General features: G+C 41.2%; 3 protein-coding genes across 3 annotated transcripts in view; all 3 read right to left on the bottom strand.

Annotated features, from left to right (window-relative positions):
- Positions 1-2066: 2066 nt before the first annotated feature.
- SPTSSA (serine palmitoyltransferase small subunit A) lies at positions 2067-7606 on the bottom strand. Its single transcript, XM_084207959.1, has 2 exons — positions 7472-7606; positions 2067-4171 (listed from the first exon to the last, which is right to left on the bottom strand). The coding sequence occupies exons 1-2, from the start codon at positions 7572-7574 to the stop codon at positions 4068-4070; spliced, it is 207 nt and encodes a 68-aa protein (XP_084064085.1). The 5' UTR covers positions 7575-7606; the 3' UTR covers positions 2067-4067.
- Positions 7607-12427: 4821 nt separating this feature from the next.
- Positions 12428-17548, bottom strand: EAPP (E2F associated phosphoprotein). The gene is made up of 6 exons (XM_084207133.1): positions 17287-17548; positions 16647-16828; positions 15908-16006; positions 15457-15580; positions 14500-14619; positions 12428-13023 (listed from the first exon to the last, which is right to left on the bottom strand). The coding sequence occupies exons 1-6, from the start codon at positions 17358-17360 to the stop codon at positions 12759-12761; spliced, it is 864 nt and encodes a 287-aa protein (XP_084063259.1). The 5' UTR covers positions 17361-17548; the 3' UTR covers positions 12428-12758.
- Positions 17549-18606: 1058 nt separating this feature from the next.
- Positions 18607-23291, bottom strand: part of SNX6 (sorting nexin 6) — a 28437-nt gene continuing 23752 nt past the window's right edge. The window contains exon 14 of the mRNA XM_084207132.1: positions 18607-19501. Within this exon, the coding sequence (XP_084063258.1) occupies positions 19448-19501 (54 nt within the window). The 3' untranslated portion in view covers positions 18607-19447. The remainder of the gene's footprint in view (positions 19502-23291) is intronic.

Genomic DNA, 23291 nt, shown 5'->3' with positions numbered 1-23291 from the left:
ACTTCATACAATAGGTGATCAAAGTGCTGATCCCCTGTTAGTTCCAACGATGTGATAGATCTTTTACTTTAGAAATTGGATCACTGTTTGACTAAGGTTTACATCAAGGTCTGTTCAACTCCTATCCAGCTAAACTCTCAGAAAGGGTTCTTCATACCTCCATAACTTCTTTGTGTTCCATCACGCAGTGCTAGTTAAGATGGATTGATGTGGTGATGCACTGAAGGCTATGAAAAGCAGAGGGATTTCTGCCCAAATCCTACACCGGAATCTAGATCAGACCTAGACATTCATCTCTCTCCATTACAAGGAGAGGGCAGATCCAGCTCTCGGCTATGATGACAGATTTTCTTCTTAAGTCATCACTACACAAACAAAAGGCAGAAAAGACAGCAGTCATTGTGATCAGTGATGACTACTGTTTAAGGCTGACCTAGCAGATCAAACAGAGAAACAACGCATAAAGGTTTTGGTTTCCTTTTGTCTGAAAAAAAAAAAAAAAAAGACAAAAGCACCACACTGGTAACAGGATAACAAGTCAGCAAGTGGGGAAAAACTGCCTTTCTACAACAGCAGTTATAGAAGACATGAGCAAACAAGCAGGTGCAAGGAACTTCTGGCACAGAAAACCTTTATTGGGGTGCCAATTCCAGAGTCCATAGCTCTGGTGTTTTACTGGAGCAGGATGGCTGCTCTGTCCACACCTTTGTGCACAGCCTAAGGTACCCAATTCTCTTCAGGTTGTGACTCTTCACCTCAATATAACCTTTATTTATTGTTACTCAACAGCAAATACCCCTTCTTCAGCATTTATAATGCACACTTCATTTCTTCACCTCAATGGAACAAGGAAATGCTTCACATCACACCAGTCTGCAGGAACACAATGCCCATCTATCACCCAAGATTCCCCTTTGCAGCGCTATGCTCCTTTCACACCTACTTCTTTTTAATATTGATGGATATACAAAATATATTTCTTACAAAATTTTGTAAAGAAGTCTCACTCTCTTGTAATAATAATTTTTGACAAGAAATAAGCAGTATGTGTGTATATATATACACATACACACATACACACACACATATACTGAAAAAACAGAGTTTGTGCATATATATGTATATAAAAAGATATAACTGATTCAAGCCATACATACACTTCACAGGTCCTGGATCTGTTTCTGGTTCCAGCCTGACATTCTGCAATACAATGCCTGTTTTGGTTAGAGCAGCTCCTCCTGCAAAGGTTTTTAATAAATAATTGTACAGTACCCAGCCCTGGAGGCAGCCGAGGAGCCTCTGCAGAGCTGGCTCTGGGAGCCCCAGGGCCTCCAGCACAACGAGTCGCCCCAGCTCAGTCTGCTGCCTCACGAACTGGAATTATCAGTTCTGCTATATGACACACCTAATGCATTTTTAAATGCTTATTTCTAATGATGCAATCTAAACCCCAAGAGCTACTACTATTTAAAGATTAACATACAGCCACTTGCATGTCTCTCAGGTAACTATTTTTTCTCATTTCTCACAATTTTTTTTTTCAATTTTACCTAAATTACTATTGCCTCAATTTTTATCAACATGTTTGAACAAAAGCATGATTGACCAGCTTCCTCTAAATGATATTCAAACTGCCTTTGTCCTCTAGCTTGCACAAAAAAAAAAAGCTTATGTTTCTATCATAGAGGATACGATAGCTGATAAGACAATAAGGCAGACTGCAGTGGGGAAAAAACTTGGTAACCTTCTGATTCATTTATTATTATTCAAATGCAATAATTAATTAAATCCCTACCAATATCCCTACTTTGAAAAAGAAATCTCTGCTTTGCAATTATCACCACTTGAATCGTTTCTTCACTACCTCAACTTAAACAAAAGGACACACTGCAAAAACTTTCTTCTAGAAATTTAAACTTCAGTAAACACATCATATTTTATTAATGAAATTACGCCATCTTTAACAAAGTATTCAGAATCTAAAAAGAACTGTCCAAGACTAATAGATTCTTGATTTATACTAAAAGAAATACTGAAAAAGACTGTACTCAAATTAGCAAATTGAATTCAAGTATGGTATCAATCAAGCCAACATAAGGCAAGTAACTGGGAATTAATGGTTACTCTTCTTTTTCTCAACAAAAAGCAGACAGCTAATAAAGTCAATATATCAAAGGCCTTTTATAAAACATTTCACAATTAAAAATCATGCTTAACATTCCTAATGCCACCACACAGAAGGGATTTTCTCACCCTCATACAAATAACATTATCTACTGCTGAAAAAGAGGTTATCAATCATGGCAGTAGTTTGCAAAGAAACATCACAATCAAGTACTGATTTAATTCACAGAGAGATTGGATTTATGCTATGTTACTTCAAAAAGAGTACATTAACTTATCATTATCTTCATGTATACACTTGAAATGCTCACATACAACTCTGGATACATTTAAATAAAACCACAATAAAACACCACAAAAAGAATAACAAAAAACATGATCCCAGAACACTACCCGTGTTTTGTTGGCCAGTTATTAAGAAGTGAAAGCACTGAATTAGAAGGAGACTCCTACCAACTTCAGGAAAGCTCAGGTTCCTCTAAGAAGTTTAAGGCTCACTATTTTTAGTTCCCAAAACAACAGGGTTTTTAATCAAATACATACGAAGTTTTTAAATACAGGGAAAAGCACTCTCTTCTCATGAGTACATATTTGAGAAAATGAAATAATCTGAAAGACAATATCTCTACAGATACTGTAAATCTACAATTTCTGATGTCAACAGACGTTGCATAAAAGATGTAACAGTACTGATTATTGGGACATTAAAATCACAGTTCTTTGGTCAAGTATCACTTTTGGGAAGTTCTGAGAAAAGCAAGCAGCACTCAGTAACACATTAACTTCTCCAAGAAAGTTCTGCATCAAAGCTCTGCTTTTTAACTTTTATTTTTTAAACAACAACAACAACAAAAAAATTGTCCACTTAGGAAAGTTGTCACCCTCTTACATTTCAGAATACAAAACTGAAAAAAATCCCTATTAAAAAAAAGACAGGACTTCAGCCAAGTATTCAGCTACTTATTGCTGTAGTTGTAACTCAAGTCCCTTGAAACCCCTATGTTTTGGTTGTTTGTAGCGAAAACATGTTTGGAACACTAGCAGCAATAGAAAACCCTTTGAAAACCTAGACGTAGTTACACTGTTGAGTGAAAATCAGCAGAAACCATAACCACTGGAACATAATAAAGCATCCTGTAAAAGTGAATTGGTAGCTAGAAAAACGGCTGATTTAAAGTGCTATCCCAAAGCCGTATGTGGGCCAATGCCACTTAAAGAAAAGTTCATTTCCCCCCCACCCAGACAGAGTCCAGAACCACAGCACTACTAAAAAACATAATGAATGCAGTCTTCAATGCCTCATCTCCCCCTCCCTCCTCCCACAGGTAGAATACAGAAACTTGAAATAATTGCTAATTCCAAATTTAGGTGATATGCACAAATATACTGTTGAACAAAGTTTGGACAGCGAACAGTACACCTGAGTTCAGTCATACAAACTAACTTTTGTAAATAGCATTAGACTAATATATCCATGTCTCTAATATGAATCTAGATGTATTTTCTTACAAAACGCATTAATAGAAATATCCAGGCAAATACATACCATACAATAGCAAAAGCTTTAAGCCCCATTTAATAAGATGACTTTCTGATTAAAAATAGAAGGCAATTAAGATTTACTCAAAATTACAATTAAGAAAAGCTTTCACAGTGCAATATTGAAACTGTCACAAAGTTAAGAAAATACTGATATCAAAGTACAATCACAATGTTAAAGTAGACAAAACTACTATACAAGGGCATATCTTGTAAAATTAAAGGGAATGAACACAACATAGGGAACATCTCACGTCCCTGCTCTACATATCTCGTTTCCTAGTCTTCAGAGTCATAATTGTGTCTTCCGGACATCAGCAGAAATCCTGGTAAAACTAAGAGGTTCATTCTTCTTTGTAGACCAGATTTCAAAGCCCGGTTACTTCTTGAAAACATGTTCTTCATCACTGCACAATTTCAAAGTAGTGCAATATTGCCATGATGTGCTGAGGCATGAACACATAGCCTGTGTACAGTGCCATTCCAACAATGGAAACTAGCATGGAATCTGAACTACAGTTGAGGAAAAAAGCATTTGAAATAGAAACCACAGAAGACATCACAAACTACAGCATTAAAACTTTAGTGGTTACTATCTTAGAACATTATGTTTCTGAAACAGACACAATCAACTGCATTCAGCAATTATAAGCCAGAGAAGAACCTACTGAACACTGAAAACCACAATGCCAGTAGAAGCAATCAGCTGAACCACAAAAGATGCCTTGCAAGTTATCCACTGCCTTGTCAGTGACACAGAAGGACAGGTGAGAGCATGGGAAGTGTGATGGAGAACAGAAAATGGGCCCTGAGAAAACACACGTTTTCACATTGATCTTCTCAGATGTTGAGCAAGTCTCACAGAAGCCAGCCCCATTCAGTCAAGCAGAAAAAAGTCAACCACCACAAAAATACAAAAGAAAACAAAACTACAATATGAGCAGCTTTACTGAATAAGAGCAATGCCATTCTTATTTGTGGACAACTGCCTTTTTAAGCAGACAGCATTAGATGTTTTCTAACTACTTCACTCACAATACCTCAAAGCATCAGCATAGTTTTGAGCCAAGGTGTGTACTTAAATAAACACACTCATTAGTACTTTACTATAGGAAATTGCCCTGCAAAATAAACTTCATGCAAAGCTATCTGCTAAAAAATCTGCAGATGACTACTACTTTATTAGCTGAACTCCTATCACGGAGCTTTTGTAAAACTTATATAGAGAACTGAGACAATAGCTTATAAAGTACATGTACAGTTGGACTTCTGTCAACCTCTAGGGCTTTTGAAGCTTTATCTAAACAAATTCTAGCATCACGGGAGACAGGAATGCCCCCCCCACCCCCCAAAAAAAAGAAGGGGGGAAATGATCCCTTAGTTTTTATATTTTTTAGATTCTACACTGCCTTAGTGTGTAGAGCGTCATAATAAGGGATGGTAAGGTCTCTTCACAGAGTAGCTAGAGAAAACAATTCCTTTTCTAGCTTGGGACAAGGACAACTGATCCAAATTTCAGGACCAAGAGCATAAACAATGTGGACTGAAGACAGAAAACAGGAAGGATGGGTCTTCATAAACTAAAGCTATAATTGGACAATTAACTCCAATATGCTAATGGAGCAGAACTTATAAAAGTGAGAGACCTCGCTTTTGAACAGCTGTCCATTTTGTGGCCATTTTGGGTTCATCTTGGGTGTAGCCCTGGCTGGGCTCTTGTACTGCCCAAGGTGTATCCACTGAGGCCTTTTAATAAATATCTGCTTTATTCTTTAACTCCGTCTAGCCTCTGTTCTAGGTCAGCCTTGAAAAGGCATCAAGATTACTACAAGATTATGGTTTCAGAAAGCTTAAGTCTTCAGAAATTCAAAGTACACAGAATGAATAAAAAAAGCCGTTGATTTCATCCAACTACCTGCAGAGATTCAGTAAACTTAGCCCGAAACACTGTAAAACACACTGGAGATTAACAAGCGTGATAAGGCCCGACAGCAGCACTCAGTTTCCACAGGTGAAACCGGAGGAGCTGTGCGTGCTCTGCGCTCTCCTGAGCTCAAGTCTGCACAGCACAGGCCTAACAAGCGCTCCACGCCCCACTCACCCACGGCACAGCAGGGCTACGAGGTGCGCCTATCAGAGCTGCTTGGTGTATTTATAGTCCCAGAGGATTATGCAGTAAGAGATACTAAAATGAAGGTCAGCTCATAAATCCACATTTCCATATCAGTGCTCGCTTCTGATACTGGAGCACAGCCACACGCCATTAGTTCCCAAGGCCACTGTGCCCGCACTGCATCCATACAGCACCGGGCAGACATGACCCACCTACAGAAAAAGCACCCAGTTTGGGGACAAAAAACATTTTTGCTGATCTGAGATCAGAAGTGATACTTGTGCCACTCTTTACATTTGTACATCACGTGGCAATTACAATATGAACATTTTATGAAAGTAAACGTGCACACACTTTTATTTACTTAAATATTTTGCACAAGGCAAAAAGGAAAAAAAGTACTCGTGACTAAATATAATTGCAGGGAAACAAAAATTAGGCTTCCTCAGTGATACAGGCATGGCATAAAAGAAAAAAGGTACGTTAACACCATACAACAAAACAACCCTAACCTGAACAACTGTGAGCAATAAGGCTATAAAACTTACTACTTCTCTTTTTCAGTAATCTCCATTTATACTGACTTGACACAGGAAGAAAAAAAAGACTGATCACACTGCTGTAACTTGGGCAACCACTTTTACATAACAACTGTGAATTTCTTTACAAAACTAAGCAGAATCTCAATAAAAGCAGCTTCTTGCTACTGCTTATACCCTTCTCTGTGTTAATGCCTTAGTTAATTTCTCTCTCTCTACCGCTCAGCATTAACTGGAGATGGCTCAGGGTCACTCATATTGAGACATCATTTTAAGTCAAGATCAAAAAATCAGAGAAAAATACTTGTGATGCCACAGCAATACTTTGTAAAATGCACTGCCTGTACTAAAGGGCCAGGTAAAGAAGCAAGCCTATAAACAGTCTTTATAGAGATGCCTTTACATGAACATCTGTCAAGCTCTTCCACCCTAAAACAGCCGAGCAAACTTACCAGCTCGAGGATTTAAATACCCATGTAATAAAAGCCATGTGACAAAGCAGCATGAAAGCCTAGGTTTGCAAGGTTTTGCAGCGTGTACATTTACTTTCCTCTTGGCAAAATACAAAAGAAATCATTAAAGACACTTATACTAAACAGAAAGGTCGGGATTTCAGTGCAAAAGACCCAACTACCATAACTCCAAAGATATAAACTTATGCCGGAGGAGAAACGGACTAGGCTGCCAGACGCCCGGATACGGCATGCGAAACAGCACAGCGAGGTTCATTCCCAGCCCGGGCAGGATGTTAGTTTGGAAGGGTGAGGAGCTGAGTCCCCGCTAGCAAGGAGAGGTCAAGCCTCGGTCCCAGGCGGAGACTGCCGCTCCTCCGGCGGCCGCGGGCCTCCGGCCGCGCTCGGCGCCTCAGGTCGGCGATCCCCGGCCCAACCCGGCCCGGCCCGGCCCCGCTCCCCTCCCGGCCCGACTCTCCCCCGCCCCCAGCACGACCACGGCCGGCGGCAGCGCTCTCAGCACGACCACGGCCCGGGCGCTCCCCGAGCACCGCGCAGGGCCGGCGGAGCCGCCATACCCGCCCAGCGGCCTCGGGGCAGCCCCGGAGCCGCCGCCGGACACAGCGCGAAAGGGAGCGGGGCAGCCCCGGCCCCGCACTCACACCCACCCACCTCCCCGCCAGGCCCGGCCGGCAGAAGGATACTGAAGACGGTGCGCTCCCAGGGCTCCAGCATGTAGAGCGCAGTGACCAGCAGGTACTGGTAGTACAGCCACGACATCTGCTTCCACGCCGAGCCCAGCGCCATGGCGCTCCCCCGCCCGCCAGCGGCCCCACGCCGGGCTCAGGCCGAGCGGAGACGGGGGCGGTGCAGCCGGGACCGCCCTCCCCCGGCCCCGCCCTGGGCCCGGCCGGCCGCGGCCACCGGCAAGGAGGCGCCGCGGCCTGCGGGGCTGGTACGGGGCGCTGTTGGCGCTCCCGGAGCGGGGGAGAACGGCGGGCGCGGCAGGGACGCACACCGCTTCCCCGGTTCTCCCCGCTGAACGCCGACATCGGGCCCGATCTGATTAAATTATACGGTTTCCCCTGAACCTGGTAACCTCCCGGCCCGAGTCACACCGAGGTGATGGTGCTGCAACCTGCTTTCTCTCATCCTGTTTAGTTTGAATTGACGTTCTGGGAATCACGGAAGGGCCAAAGCCTGTGCTTGGCCGGGCCTAAGGGAGACATGTTCAAAATAATCTGCACGAGTCTTCAGCTTCGTTCAGTTGTTGGAGGGTAAAGCCCACCCAAAAACGTGGCTCAGATAAATGCGACCTTAAGATAGGCCAGCTTTGGCGAGATTAATCCATATGAATAGGAAAAACAAAGAGGTGATGAATCAGCTGTTTACTGTGACTGTTCTAAGCTGCACTACCCTAAGGCACTCGGAGCCAGAAACCAGAGACTCCCAGAGACTGGTTTGGGCCCTTGGCAGTTGATGCTGGCACTGTAGAAGGCACGGGTTGAAAACCCGCTGGAAGGGGATGGGCACAATCATCAGGCACCTTACATGAGCTGAGCGTGTGTTGCAACTTCCAGGCCCTGGGTCCAGGCCAGTAGTCCAGACCACACATTCCAAGTGTGCACAGCATAGGTAAGAAACTGGAACTGACCCACTATACTTACTCTGTTTAGTAAATCAATTTGCAATTATGTCACTGAGCAATGTGATTCTGTCCTTGTAGCCGTACCACCCCTGTCTTCACCTGTGCTATTTATACAATGAAAAATAAGGAGGTACAACCACAGGAGAATGCACATTTGAGTTACTGATACAGCTGCAAAATACAACTACAGGACCAGGAGATAACTGCAAAAAAGAAAAGCAGCTGGCAAAGAAAACTTAAGAGTATACTATTTTGTGTGGCAGGAGTTTGAAATGGGATTTGATTCACCCTGAAGACATTTAGACACACCATATCTATGCAGATTTATTTGAACAGCAGGAGAATTAATACCCTGACATAACTGCCTATGGGAGCTGTTGCCACTATCAAGTCTGCTGTTGCTTGTTGCAGTCTCTGCTGGAGGAGTCCTGTGTTGGTGTTGCTGCTTGAGTAAACAGTTGTAATCATGAAAGGTGCTTTTCTGTATAAACATGTCCAAAGTTCAAGGACAAGTGGGGTATTCAGCACAACTACAGCATTATTCCCCTTCAAAGTTGCAGGAAGGGTATCAACATGGAGCAAATGGATCCAGTCCTCTCTGTTCCTGTGATTCCTAACAAAACACTCTGCAATTCAAGTGGTAAGGGAAGCAAAATGCAGCATCAATTAAGGATCTGGGATGAGAGGAAAGGTAATGCCTAGAGGCGTGCCAGCTTCACAATCTCATACATCTGCCCTAACCCACCAGGTAGGTGGCCCCTTACGCTTTTTTGGTATGGTGCATACTCATGAGAGTTTTTTTGCTAGTTAGCCCCTTATGGAAATGGACATTATTCCTTTGTACAGTTTTCCCTCCTTTTCCAGCTCCATTCTACCCCTGCTTAGGGACTGTCATCATGTAATTGTTTCTCCTGATACCACCTGCATCAACACTTTAGCCCTTGAACTACATTCTCACATGCTCATGTTTCCAGCAGGTCAGTGCAAACATCCTTAACCTGACACAGAGAGCCTTTCTGTTTCATCTGGAATGTAAAGAGAAGTAAATCAAGGCCAGCACGCTCCAGAGCACAGACCATATTCCCTATTACATGTATTCCTCCACACTTCTACCAAGAAACAGTTCTTCATATATTCAAAATTTCCTGTGTACACCTCTTAGCTTGTGGCACAAAGAATTTATCCCACTTCACATGATCCCACAGCTACCTGATACTGCAAGTTAGATACTTCATTCTTGAGTCTGAATGTAGGTAGTAGCAAAGATGAGATTGAAATCTTGTCTCACGCATACCCCAAGCCTCAGAACCAGTAGACCTCCATTTTGTTCCTAGGTTACATATGCAGAGGAAGGCACAGCATCCTGACCAATCACGCCTTCAGCAGCTGCAGCAACAGTTCTCTACTTCATCAAGCAGAGGTTCAGTTTCTGCTGATTTGAAAATAGTTATTCCATGTTTTCCTTATGTAATCCTGACAGAAGAACCAGCATGTTTATTTCTTCCTAATCTCATGTAACAGCATAGAATGAGTGTGTGCAGATCAGTAAAATACCACACCAGGTACTACAAAAGGTAATCAAAGAGTTACAAGATTTTATTATAATCTAAGGCACAAAAGATGTTATTCAGGTTTCTGCCTCCTAGTACTGTTATGAGAAAAAACAAAAAGATGAGATTTTTTTTTTTAGACAGACCTTTGTTCAAGGTACAGTTAAAAACTATCAGGCTATAAGAGATGTTACAAATAAAGAGTGTGCTTCTAGGGCACACACCTGAATGAAGACAGAGAAGGATCCAGAATTAACAATTCAGTAGCTTCATAGACATAAATACCAAGTACAGAAGCTCTTTGTGTTTCCATAAAGAGGCTGTAGATGTACTAAAGAAACAGAAAAAGCAAACTAGTTCTATGGTAATAGATCTGACTATAAATTTCTTCTTAATATGTATCATCATAAGGAAAAACAATAAAGTCCTGTACTTTCTTCTACTATGTATATGTAAATAGACATATTTACATGTACAACATTTAGCTGTATTACTAGGCATGTTGATTTACATGATCAGTGGCAGAACAGTCCATGCCAGCAAAATAAGCTCATCTTCCACCCTGTATAAAGTTTCAATTTTTTGAGATCATGATGAACCAAAAATCCAAATATCATGACAATTATTTCTTTATCAGAGTGTCCTGGTTTTGGCTGGGATGGAGTTCATATTCTTGTCAGTAATTTGGATTCAGTCTGAGAATAATGTTCTCATGAACACCATGATGTTTTGGTTGTTGCTATGTTAACTACTAAGGCCCAAACAACAGCCCCTGAGCCAAAGTTAACTTTTAGGTGAATATTCCAGCCAAAAGTTATGTGTGTATTCACTCATTAATAAAGTATTGTTATATATATTCATTTATTTGCAAACCTTTCCATATCTAGAAACCTGGGAATGCCTTACTAGGGGTGTATAGGATCAAAGACAACTCCATTGGTTCCCTCCTGGAGCCTTGGTGAGGCTTTAGGGAAAAGCCAATAGAAGAATGAAATTTGAAATTATGTCAGCTTGTTTGTTTAACAGTATGAAATCTGGGCTACTTTCACAGCAAAGTCGGGGAGCCTGGAGGCCTGCAAGGTGGACACACCACTGGAGTTCTGTTACTGGGCATGGTTCTCCAGTCCTTGGCTGTGACAGCTTCTCCCCACAGCTGATCTTTTGAGGACCTGGATGATGGTCAAGTAATAGGGTAACTAGTGATGTAGGTGTCTTAATCACTGTAGGCATTCTTCCATAGTAACAATTCAGTGCATTGCTTATCTTATCCTTTGGAATTCTTTGCTAAGAATTATGTGCATTGTACAGGCTATCCTTTTGTGACTCTTTGCAGTTTTGCATTACAGTAAATTACACTGTTCCTTAAATTGGTGTGTCCGTGTCTGTGTTTCTGACCTTGCTCACTGGGAAAACACTAAGTGGCACTTAGGATAAGTCAAGGGCTTTTCAGTGTCTCATGCTCTGCCAGTGAGGAGCACCACAAACAACTGGGAGGGAGCCTGGCCAGGACAAGTGACCAAACTGGCCAAAGGAATATTCCATACCCTACAATATCATGCCCAGTATATAAACTGGGGGAGGTACCTGGAAGGCAGATGGTCACTGTTCAAACACAAGCTGGCTCTGGGTCAGCAGGTAGTAAGCAGTTGTGTTGTTATGGTGGATTGACCCTGGCTGGACACCAGATACCCAGCAAAGCTGCTCTCTCTCTCCCCTCTGCAAATGGACAGAGGAAACACACACAAAGGTCCACGCCCTAAGTATTGGGAGAGCTCACTCACCAACTACCATCATGGGCAAATCACACTGAACTTGGGGATATTAACTGAATTTATTACTAACAAAACCAGAGCAGGATAATGAGAAGTACAAAATCTTACTTTCCCCCAACTCACCCTGCTTCTTGGGTCTACTTCCTTCCCCACCAGAAGTGCAAGGAGACAGGGAATGAGGGTTTTGGTCAGTTCATCACCCATTGCTCCTGCCACTGGTCCAGGAGAAGTCCTTCCCCTGCTCCAGTGTGGGGTACCTCCCAGACGAGACAGTACTCCACTAACTTCTTTAACATGAGTCTGTCCCACAGGCAACACTTCTTCCAAAACTGTTCCTTTGTGGGTCATTTTTCCAGAGTGCAGTCCTTGAGGCACAGCCTGCTCCAACATGGGCCTGCCAAGGGGTTACAAGGTTTCTCAGAATACCTGCTTTAGTGTGGGTTCCTCTTGCCCTGGGTTTGCAGGTCCAAATTTTCCTCCCCGCTGGGGGAGGGGGTGGGGGGGAGTGAGCAAGCAGTTGTGTGGCCTAGTTGCCAGCCAGGGTAAATAAAACCATAACACAGACCACATGTGCAAACCTACCAAGAGCAACAGCCTAATGACCTCAAACATTCTGACTGAATGTTGTTTATCCCTTGCTAGAAAATAACCAATGCAGCTATGGAAAATCAGTTACTAGAAAGTATTTATTCCAAGAAGCCATTCTAATACACACTGAGATAATGAATGGATAGTATATATACAGGGAATGATCGTCATATACAGATCTTACATGGTATTTACAAAATATTTAATCCCAATTATACAACTGCCCAATGGTGGGAACAAATACTGCTCTCATATACACGCAGTTAACTGTAGGCCTTTTATAAACTTTGCAAGTAGTCCAACCATTATAAAGTTCTCAGATGAAAATGCGCATTTTTAAGACCACATTTTCAAAAAGGCAAGTGTGCCTGCATGTCTAACACTTCCCACGCTCTGAAAAACAGCATAGGATTTTTCCCCCTGCACTTCCACATTAGGAGTGGCTGGCCAGAACATTGAAGAAGTGAAAAACTTCATCTTTATCCATTACTGCTACTTCAGTTGAGCATTCAGTACATAATACTGGATGATATATTTCCTCTTCTTCTTGATTTGATTGTATAGAGCCAATTTCTTTGCTGTGCTTCATTTTCTTACTTCTTCTCTTTTCCTTCTTTCTGTATTTCAGTATTTCCTCTTTGTTAACAATGCAGTTCATCACAAACATTGCTCTGTACTGTGTTTTGTAAGATTCATGTCTATGGAGAAGGAGAGAAAATGCAAGTCATACCATTCATACAACTCTGCCTCCAAGAAATCTGTTACCATCACTGAGTATGGGATTAAAGATAGGAAGTAACATGCCAAAGGGCTGAAAGCCAAATAAGCAGGAATTTTATAAACAGAAGTCACAGCTACAAAAATAATAAAAACATAGAATTGCAGCCATCTGTTGTTTTTTAAGGCATTTTTTAAAAATACTGTCTGTTACTGAAAGAAATGCCCTGGACTACAATGGTATTGGTACTGCAGAATTATGCACTGCTACATATACCTCATAATAGTAAAAGATCAGGAAGCTGTGAGTGTAAATGACTTATCTACTGGCACTGACATCCTACAATGTCATGCAAGTCTGAAATTCCTTATTTATAAATAATATCATATCATGCTAGAAGCAGCATATCTATAATAATTCTGTGTCATCAGTCTTAACAACTGTATATCTGGAGTATGTAGCAAAATTCAGTACTGCAGTTCAATTTAACACAAGGTCCCTCAGGCTGCAATTTTACAGCAGCCTGAATGAATACAACAGCGGCTGCAGAAGTCCAATCTCGAATTCTGCTAGTTTATTGCTTGTGTGACACTGTGCTGAGCTATTGCAGTGGATTAAACCCAGGAAAGACCATAAAAATATAGTTTTCTGTTAGCTTAGCAAGCTGAAATACTTAACTACAGAAAAAGGTCAAGGAGTACCAGAGCCAGCAAAGTGAAAACAGAGAAAAACATCTCCCAGTACTTAGATGATTTCAGGCTGCTGAGCAATTTCATCCTCTATCAACAAAAATACTCAATAAATGACAGGTATTTTATTCCTCATTTCAGAAGATTTCGTTCTACTTTACTCACAGTTCTAGAGTCCTTTCCTTAGCACAGGTTAGGAACACAAACTAGGCCTGCAATACAGTCAGATACTGAAGAGTAGCAAAACACACTCTGGACTCTCACCTAAATACATTCCTGGCACTTTTAAATGTAACTGCACTCAAAACCTTAACTGCTGAGACTCAAACCAAGCAAGAATACACTATCTGTATTTTGCTTAATCCTCCTTTAACAAGACATTTTTAGACAAAAATAACCTAGAATAGTTTTATGCCTCTAAACATGAAGCCAATATATATATATAGGTATCTCTAAAATCCCCAATTCTGCCTGAAATGCCTGTTGATCTTCACAATTATTATTTTTTAAAAAAATTTACCTACTCTGCTGTGCTAACATTCTACCCTATTCTTCTCCATCTCCACACTGCAGATCAAACTGATCATCACTCTTACAAACCAGCATCTAACCCTAAATCTGACTCACATCTACCTGCCTTCTCATTATTCGGGCCACCTTGCGAGACAGATGAAAAAATCCATAGATCAAACTGAATATACTAACAATACTACTGAGCAAAAGAAAAAGAAATTACAAAAAGACCCCTTATTGTTCACTGTTGTTACCTCTGGCAGTCCAGGCATAATGTTGTCATGCAGGCAGGGCAGTTCAGAACAGCATCACTATTTGGAACAGCTGCAGGTTTTGTCTGCCGCTGCTGTGGTGCTCTTCTCTGGTTCCGGTACCTACCAATTCCAAAGAAGAGGAAGCAGAGACAAAAAGTGAAATAACATGTTCTTGCTGTTGGTCATATCAATTCAATGTCAAACCTCTCTTTGCATTAAAATACACCAATTAATACCTGGCTCATTCTGGACACCTTTTGCATTAACTCAAAGAACGTGAATGAGAAGGTGAGGGGAAAACACATACCAGTATCTTTTGATTGGCAGAGTATTTTCATTTGGTGAGACATATGAAAATACATCTGGCATGAGAATTTGTGTCTAACAACCCTCTCCTCTGACAAAGCAGCTATCTCAAGTACCATCTCTGCAGGCAACATTCATTATCTTATTCAATAAATTTAGGTGGAAAATTTTACTTCTGCTGCAACAACCATTTTTCTACTTCAACCTTCAAAAATCCCTCATTGAAGTACCTTTGTATTGTTCCTGTTTTCTCTGCACATTTTGTGGCTTGCTAAGTTCAAAGTTTTCCAAAACCAGAAAGTCGCTATTTATCAGGAACAAATATTAATCAGCAATCAAATTATCTTGCAACATTTTAATTCATAGCATGGTTGTTTAGATGAGATCTACAGATGAAACCGGCTTATTTTGAAATCTTGATTTTAAAAATTTTAAAGGTCTGTGTCGTTTTGAAGACTCAAGTTCTATTACATACACCCAAAACATTTTACAGGCTTTTAAGTTTCTTATGCCTTAAGTTTATATAGAAAAAATAAGTTTCATATAATGGATTTGGCAGCATTGGCTTTTTCTCTACATTTATCATTTTCACTTAAAATTTTCAGTTGATGTTAAGCATCTTACAATTCAAAAATATTTATGGTTGCTTACCCTCTCCTCTGTGAGTCTACCCACTCTTGGTCTCTACTGTCTTCTTCTGGGTCATAGAGCAGCTCATCATTGGAGAGAATCCGACGTTGCTGATGTTTTCTGTTTTTCCGGACATCCTGTGTATCTGGAAAAAATTGTGCAAGAACATATTACATCCATCAGACACAAATTATCAAAATATACATTTCCAATTTTTATTTATCATCCTTGCAATAAATCTAAACTGACACTTACGTGCCTGGCTTATCTCTCCTCCAAGTGCATAACCCCAAAGCCTTACATTGGGATATATCATAAAATTGCAGGAGCTACGCTGAGCTGATATGGGCTGATAATTCCTCTCAAAAATGCTGCCTTCAAAAACAGCCTCTTGACCCCCCCAGAGGATTTTACAGGATCTGAGAGAGTGACTGGTACTATAAAGATGCCCTCCCCTTGTCTCTGTATTTACCTATTTTATCTTCATCCTCTGAATCGGAATCAAAGTAAATGTCATCATAGTATTTTGAAGTGCTGGCAGATCCAGTCAGCCCAGTACTCGAGGAAGTACCTACAGGTGAAATTAGAAGTGTTAAGAACATCCCGCTAAAAGGACAGCAAGTATACAGCCCACAACAAACCTTTACTTTCAAGTTACTCTGTTCAGAGTGCTCTGTTATACCTGGGTGTGTTAAATAACAGCTCTCCCAGTTTATTCCCACACCCATATCATTCACATCACTTGTGTTACTTCATTTACAGGCATTCTCAGAGCAAAGCTGCTCCCTTCTCCCTCGAAGATGATGCTCGGGTACCATTGGAAGGACAGTTTCTCCCAACATTCCCTTTAGACACAGAGGACACCACCATCATTCTGTAGGGCCCATCTGTGCCCTACAGAATACACAAGACATCCCTAGTAATGTGAAAGAAATACATGTGTGGCACATTGTTTCACAAACTTTGATTACAATAAAATTCACTAAAAAAGCCCCCCAAAATTTCAGGGCCACAGAAGTTCAAAAATGCCTACATGAACTGCCAAGCAGTCACAGCCACTCTGCATCATAATTCCTATTCTGTGCTGTATAGATGTGGTGATGCAAATACTGCTGCATATTCTTAACTATACAACCAAAACCTAAGGATTATTTGGCCAGTAACACGTAATTCAGTATTTCATATGCCAGCAGATGTTAAGCTTGATTTACCCATTTCAGGTGATTTCCATGTGCCTTCCATAGTCTTCATGGTGGTGTTTAGTTCTGCTTCCATCTCCTTTTGGAACTCATCGTCGCTGGAAGACTCGCTCTCGCCAGTCAGGCACTCCCGTATCAGCTTCCGCTTCTGGTCAGGAGTGCCATGCAGGAGCACGTCCACCTCATCCTCTGAGCTACAAACATCGAAGTGGTACACACCTAATTACAAACAGCCTAAAACGTGCACATAGTCACTTGGAGAATGAACATCTGAATCCTGGGGGTGCACGGGAGAGCCCTTACTCCTATGTTTATGGGCAATGTGCATATTAAAACACTTTATTAGCTTAGGACTATAAATATCTGATTTAAACGCAAAGGAGCTTCAGCCGACTGCGTGCGGCCTGCCACAACGCGCCCGGCAGCTCTCACTCCGCGGTCAGAAGTAGAAAAACGCCGCTTTCAAGGAAATCGCCGCGGCTGATGTGGGCAAGGCCGAGGCCGATCCTCCTGCACTCCGGGGGCAGCCCGGGGTCGATGCCCCCGTCTTGGCAGCGCCAGCGTCGCTGCGCGCCCGGGCCAGCACAAGGCAGGCGGGGAGCGGGGCCCGCCACCGGCCCGAGCCCACCCCCCGGCCGGCAGCTCCAGGCACCTGCTGAGCGCTCGCTCCTCGTCGCTGGGCTCCTCCACCACGTACGGATCATCCTCCTCCCGCAGGCGGCTCATGGCGGTACCGCTGCGCTCGCCCGCTGCCGCAGCCAGGCCCGGCCCGGCCCGGCCCCTTCCGGGCGCCCCGCAGCTTCCGGCGGCCGAGCCCCGCCCGGCCCGGCCGCGCCCCGGTCCCGCCCCGCCGGGGAAAGGCAGGCGCCCCCGCCGCCAAGGCCCGGGGCAGAGCGGGGCCCCGGCAGCGAGGAACGGGCAGGCGGGTCTTTTCCCTTTTCTCCTCGGAGCTGCAGGTCCTCGGGTCACGTTTTAAGCACTTTTTTTCCCAGAGTTATCGAGCCAGAGTTAGAGCTTTAAGAGACACACCCAATACCAAGAGGCTTGGAAAAAATTTAATGAGCTAGTAACACTCAACAGCGAGGACTAATCTAAAAACTGTTCCCACCTCCTACTTAAAATATTTACAATATTGTTAACTATATTTACATTGTCAGCGTTATCCCTCGTAGTCTATTTATAGATGAGTTCCTTAGGAATTATACCTGTTATATCTAGAAGATGAACAGCACAGTATTAGTGTAGTAGGCATTGCTGGGAATACTCTGAACTAGGTAAGTTGCCAAGACCCACTGGGCACTGGGCATCGAAGCCTGAGATGATGGGCACATGAATCAAAGCACAATGCAAACTTCTCTGCCTTTGCAATGTTTTGATGTGCAAGGCAGCAGGGTAAGTATACAACACTGTGCAATTTACCCTATCTGAAAAAAACAAAACAAACCACACACCTCTGTGTGGCAGTACAGGGCATCTGTAATCAGACATTGACTTACACTGATCTGCATTTCCAACCATACCATTCACTCAAACTTTGCTGCTCCCCTGAAGGCCTGCAAACAACATATATTGCTTATAAAGCGGCAATCTCACTGTGAAGAGCAGTTCATCAAGTAAAGCCTCATTTTATGACATCGTGAAATTACACAACATAGCAGCACCTCTTGGAAAAGAGTCATAGTTCAAGGAAGGGAGGCCAATCAATACAACTAACAATGTTTGATTCATAGCTCTAAGTCTTAAGTCCAGTGAGCAGAATGAGATCCTCTTAACACACTCCTTTTTTGGGAATACCTTCACTTTCTACCTGAAGCAAAACATTTATCTCTATGACAATGGGGCAGTATTACTTTTCACTGATATTTTATGCACCTTCTAAACTCTCTTCTGCTACTTTATTTCCCCTCTCTCAGAAGAAACCCAGGAAGTTCTCTCAAATGTATTTCTGCCAAAGAAATTGCAGAGTCAGCCACCAAGCTCAAAACAATTTAAGTACACTGGATAGGAAAGTCACAGACAAACAGATAAAACCTGAGAATGCAAGTGAAAAGTACTGGGCGAGTAGTGTCAGACCAATCCAATACTTAGTCAATGGTTATTACACAATGAATAGAGAAAAAAACAAATTAATCTAATTTACTAGAAAATACTAAGCTTATAGATGATACAGTGTCTGCATCATTTTAGAAAAATCACTGATTTCATGGTTTATTTTACAATAATTGGATTAGTCTACAAGTTAAGGCAAACATACTAATGCATCTGCTTTTCTTTTTAAATCATAGTTATAAAGGTTACACAAAGTTCTCCAAAATTTCTAAGAAATGTTCACAATTGAAAAAAAGATAAGTTTTTTGATATAAGTACATGGAAAAAAAACTAAGACAGTGTATACAATGCCATTATAGTAACAATATTCAAATATCTAATGGTAATATTTAGGCCATTTGAACAATGTGCTTCAAATGGTGATCTTCAGAAATTACTTACAAAGGTAAATAAGATTGCAGCTGTATCATAGTATTCATAACATGAACATTATTATATTGGCTATTTTCACAAAACCCGAGCATTTGGTTTCTGAACAATGAAAGCGTATAATGATTAAATAAACATGAATATGTATGTATAACAAGTATGCTGTTCATATAGTCTGGAGCTACTTTCACATGTTTAATTCTTTTGAAAGAAGAAGCTTGCTTATGTGCACTTTGTCAAATGTTTTCTCCAGGGAATTGTAAATGCCTATTTAAAGTCATGAAAACAAAATCCAGAGGAGGGCAGCCCTTGTTAGTGGGAGGACGGAACGTAGCTTATGTGTCACCATTTAACACTGCCAGGCAGCTCTGCAGAAGCTGTAAGTTACCCTGTAAAAATAAAGAAAAATATCACCACATTTGTCTTCCTTCTTTTACGCTTGTGACAGAACAATGTTTTTTAAATAGCAGTGACACAACTAAAGAAGAAGAGACAGGTTTTGAACTAATGGAAAAATATGTTTAACTTTTGTATTAAAAATTTTTTTGAATGTAAGAATAGAGTGTCATGGAAATAGAGAGAGCCAATCTGAGATTCAAAAATAAGCACTTAATACCCTCTCATGTTTCTTTCTAGAGGTCTAGTCTGGCCACAAAAACTATTTACTGCAGAGCACTCTCAGCAATGAAATTCACAGTCGAAAAGTTTAAAATATTTTATATAGCAGGGCGATTGCTCTGTCTCTAGAATGAGATCCCCAAAGTGTAAGTATTCATGTGTTACTGAATACTGTGAATACTGTATTCATCAGCAAATATTAAACAATTCATGGCACTCAGGATCTCCTCACTTATAGCAGCCATTCGAGCCGACAGCTTTGTTCAAGGAGGAGGCCGTGTTAGAAAGACAGCAGACTGATTCACATGCTTAGCCAGGTGATTTAGCCATCAAATTGAGTTTAGCCATTACAGCTGGAGCTACAGAAGTGATTATCAGAACATTAACTCAACTCTAAGCCAAGCTCTGGTAGCCTTTCCAAACACAGTTTTCATCTTATTTAAAGCAGTCTGGCTCTACCATAAAAATATACAGACAAGTTTTCAGGTATCTGAATGAATTTAGAGAACTGATACTGCTGTGAATGAAGCAAATGTGATTGATAAGCCAGAATTTACTTTGCAGGAAAAAAACACCACCAACACAACTTAGTATTCATATGTTCATTTATGTATGCTTACATCACTTTAAACTACTAGCTATTCACTATGAAATAGCTGTACTACATTTGCTCCCAAATCTGAAATCTCTATGTAAGAAAAAAATGTCAGGCTGTTGACAGTGTTTATCAGGCTCAGATAAAATGCAGGAACAAAGCAGTCTGAATGCCCAGTTACGAACATGGAAGAAACTGCTGACTTCTAAAAAAATATTTGGATCAAAAAAGAAATGTATAAAAAATTCAGACAAACAAAAGCATGTAAGTAAGTATCTGTGATTTCCATGCCTTTCATACACAGTCCACAGAAGTCCTTAAGAATTTGTAAATACTCCTTCAGTTAAAAGCCCTCCAATGACTTGTGATAGATAAGCAGGACATTCATCCCTCAGCCCCAAAAGCTAAAATCATAATTCTATGCCCCCTTCAGGTTCTTATAATCCAGATTAAGCAATTAACTGATTTAAAGGCTTGAAAGCAGATTCCCAGTTATGCCTACTAAATCCTTCTCAGTCTTATCAAGAAGGCAGCAATATCAGTTACAGCTTCAACAGCTTTTTTGTCTCTTTATGTTTATAGTGACAGAGGACAGTCACAAGCTATTTTTTACAAGGCTTGTAATTCAGTGACATGAATAAATTCTATTATAAGCAAGATACATGAAGACTTGGTGGCCCATCTTTGTGGTGTACAGGATTCATAAATTTACAGTCTACTGAAAAGCTGATTCGTGACTGTAATGATCTAATAAATTGAAAGGAATACTTCAGTCTGAAGTCTTCAGTCTTCAAATGGAATTCAATCTGAAGTACACTTATGGACTGCACACATTACCTGTAACTAAAGTGTGACAATAATCTTTTGGCCATCTTATTACAGAAGCATGAAGTATATTTGTAATTTACAGACCATTATGTAGCACTCTAAGAAGAAAAAAAAGAAAGTTACCAAAACATCTGTGCTGGTTTTGACTTGGGTAGGATTAATTTTCTTCTCAGTGGCTAACATGGGGATATATTTTGGATTTGTGCTGAAAATTATGTTGATAACATAGAGATGGCAATCACTGCCAAGCAGCTCTGACTTTCCTGCTTCCTGTACTGGCATGCTGGAGAAGTGGCTGGGGGTGTACAGGAGATGGGAGGGGACACAGCTAGGACAGCTGACCCCAAGTGACCAAAGGGATATTCCAGACCATATGACACCATGTTCAGTATATCAGGTGGAGGAAATAAGAAGGAAGAGGGGGGCATTCAGACTGTTGTCTTCTCAAGTCACTGTCACACAAAATGGGGCCCTGCTCTCCTGGAAATGGATTAACATCTGCCTGCCCATGGGAAGCAGTGAATGAAGTCCTTGCTTAGCTTGCTTGCACAGCTTTTGCTTTCCCTGTTAAACTGTCTTAAACTCAACCCACCAGTTTTCTCACTTTTCTGAGTTTTAGTTGCCAGCTGAGGTTAAACCATCACAACATCGTTTACACTTCAGTCATTTCCAGACTAAGCCAGCCAGTCTACTCAAATTTTCCAAATAGGCACATAATTCATTTTCATTAGGTCAAATTTACAAAGTTCACAAGAACCACCTTACTTAAATTATAATAAATCAGGGACAATAGAAACTGTGAGCCATTACTCCTTGTGGCTGTAGTATCTGACATACTTGACTTACATCACCACAGCCTGAGAAAGTCCAATACATTCATATTCAGAAAAGTGTTTCTTGCCAGCTCACACTCCTAAGCTGTAGATATTAAAATTATTGGCAGAACCACAGTGAAGAAACATCCTTTTCAGGAAAGAAAGAATTACTGACAAAACATTTCAGCAAATCCCTTAGCACTGCATTTTGCTTACTTCCTTCTTCTAGCAATTCCAAACAGACATCTGTTACTAGTACACAAGAAATTCTTTTTCCAAAAAACCCAGAGAGGCAAGAGTGTATATGTTAGTATTTGTGGAAAATATATGTTTCTGTTTATTTATGTAAAGGAAGTGGCTGTCTTACTCAGGTACAATTCAATGTCAAAAGACTCCAAATGTACAGCCAAGGCTATGAACGCTACATGATTATAACTGTAGCAGTTTCACCAGCTATCAAACCTCCCTTCCTGAACATGAAGTCCAACACAGGAATACCTCAAAACCCAACCATTTAAAATACTGAACAGTACACCACATGCAGCTTTTGCATCAAAATGGCCAAACACTTACTCAGGTCTTACATTAGCTACAGCTGCATTAAGTCATGAAGAACCACAGAACTAGCAAAACAGAAGCTAAGCACTACCTAGGGGGATAATCAGCCAGAATGGCCACAGAAAAAAGAAACAACAGTATGTTTAGAGTAGGTCACAGACCAATGATAATCTAAGCTTCAGTTTGGCAGCTATTCTAAATAAACCTAGGGTACATGCTGCTGCTAAGAAGGCAGCTCTATTTTATTACCAGACCCTCCCAGACAAAACTGTGTGTTTTGATACATGTTGCAAAAACAAGACAAAGTAAGCTTAGGAAAACCCAGAGCAACTTTCAGCACCTTCTTACTATGCAGCTGCACACATAATTGTGCCAACATAAGGGAAAGGAAGAATCGTGCATCATCATCCTTCCTGGCAGCAGTCTGCCCTTTCATCAACTTAAAGCAAACCCAACCCACAGTCTGATTTTTAGCTTTTTCAGAAGTCTTGAGTTGTAATTCAAAAGGATAAGACGATATTAACAATACTTCCAAGAAGTATGTTATAGGGAAGTAGTATGAACATAACTGGGCAGAGAAGGTTTACTCAGAATTTGTATGTACAGTGTCCCTGCTTTACTGAGTTTATTTCCCTATGGCCCTCAAGTCTTCTAGAGCTACAGGCAGGTAGAGCTCACAAAATGCAAACTGTGCCTCAGAACCTTCTCTCAGTTCTTTGGTCACTCTGACTTCTTCTGTGCGGCAACCTCTGTATTTCAGGATTT

The sequence above is a fragment of the Fringilla coelebs genome (genome assembly GCF_963513975.1).
Source record: "Fringilla coelebs genome assembly, chromosome: 6".
Lineage (NCBI taxonomy): Eukaryota > Metazoa > Chordata > Aves > Passeriformes > Fringillidae > Fringilla > Fringilla coelebs.
This window is presented reverse-complemented; position numbering and strand designations above follow the sequence as displayed.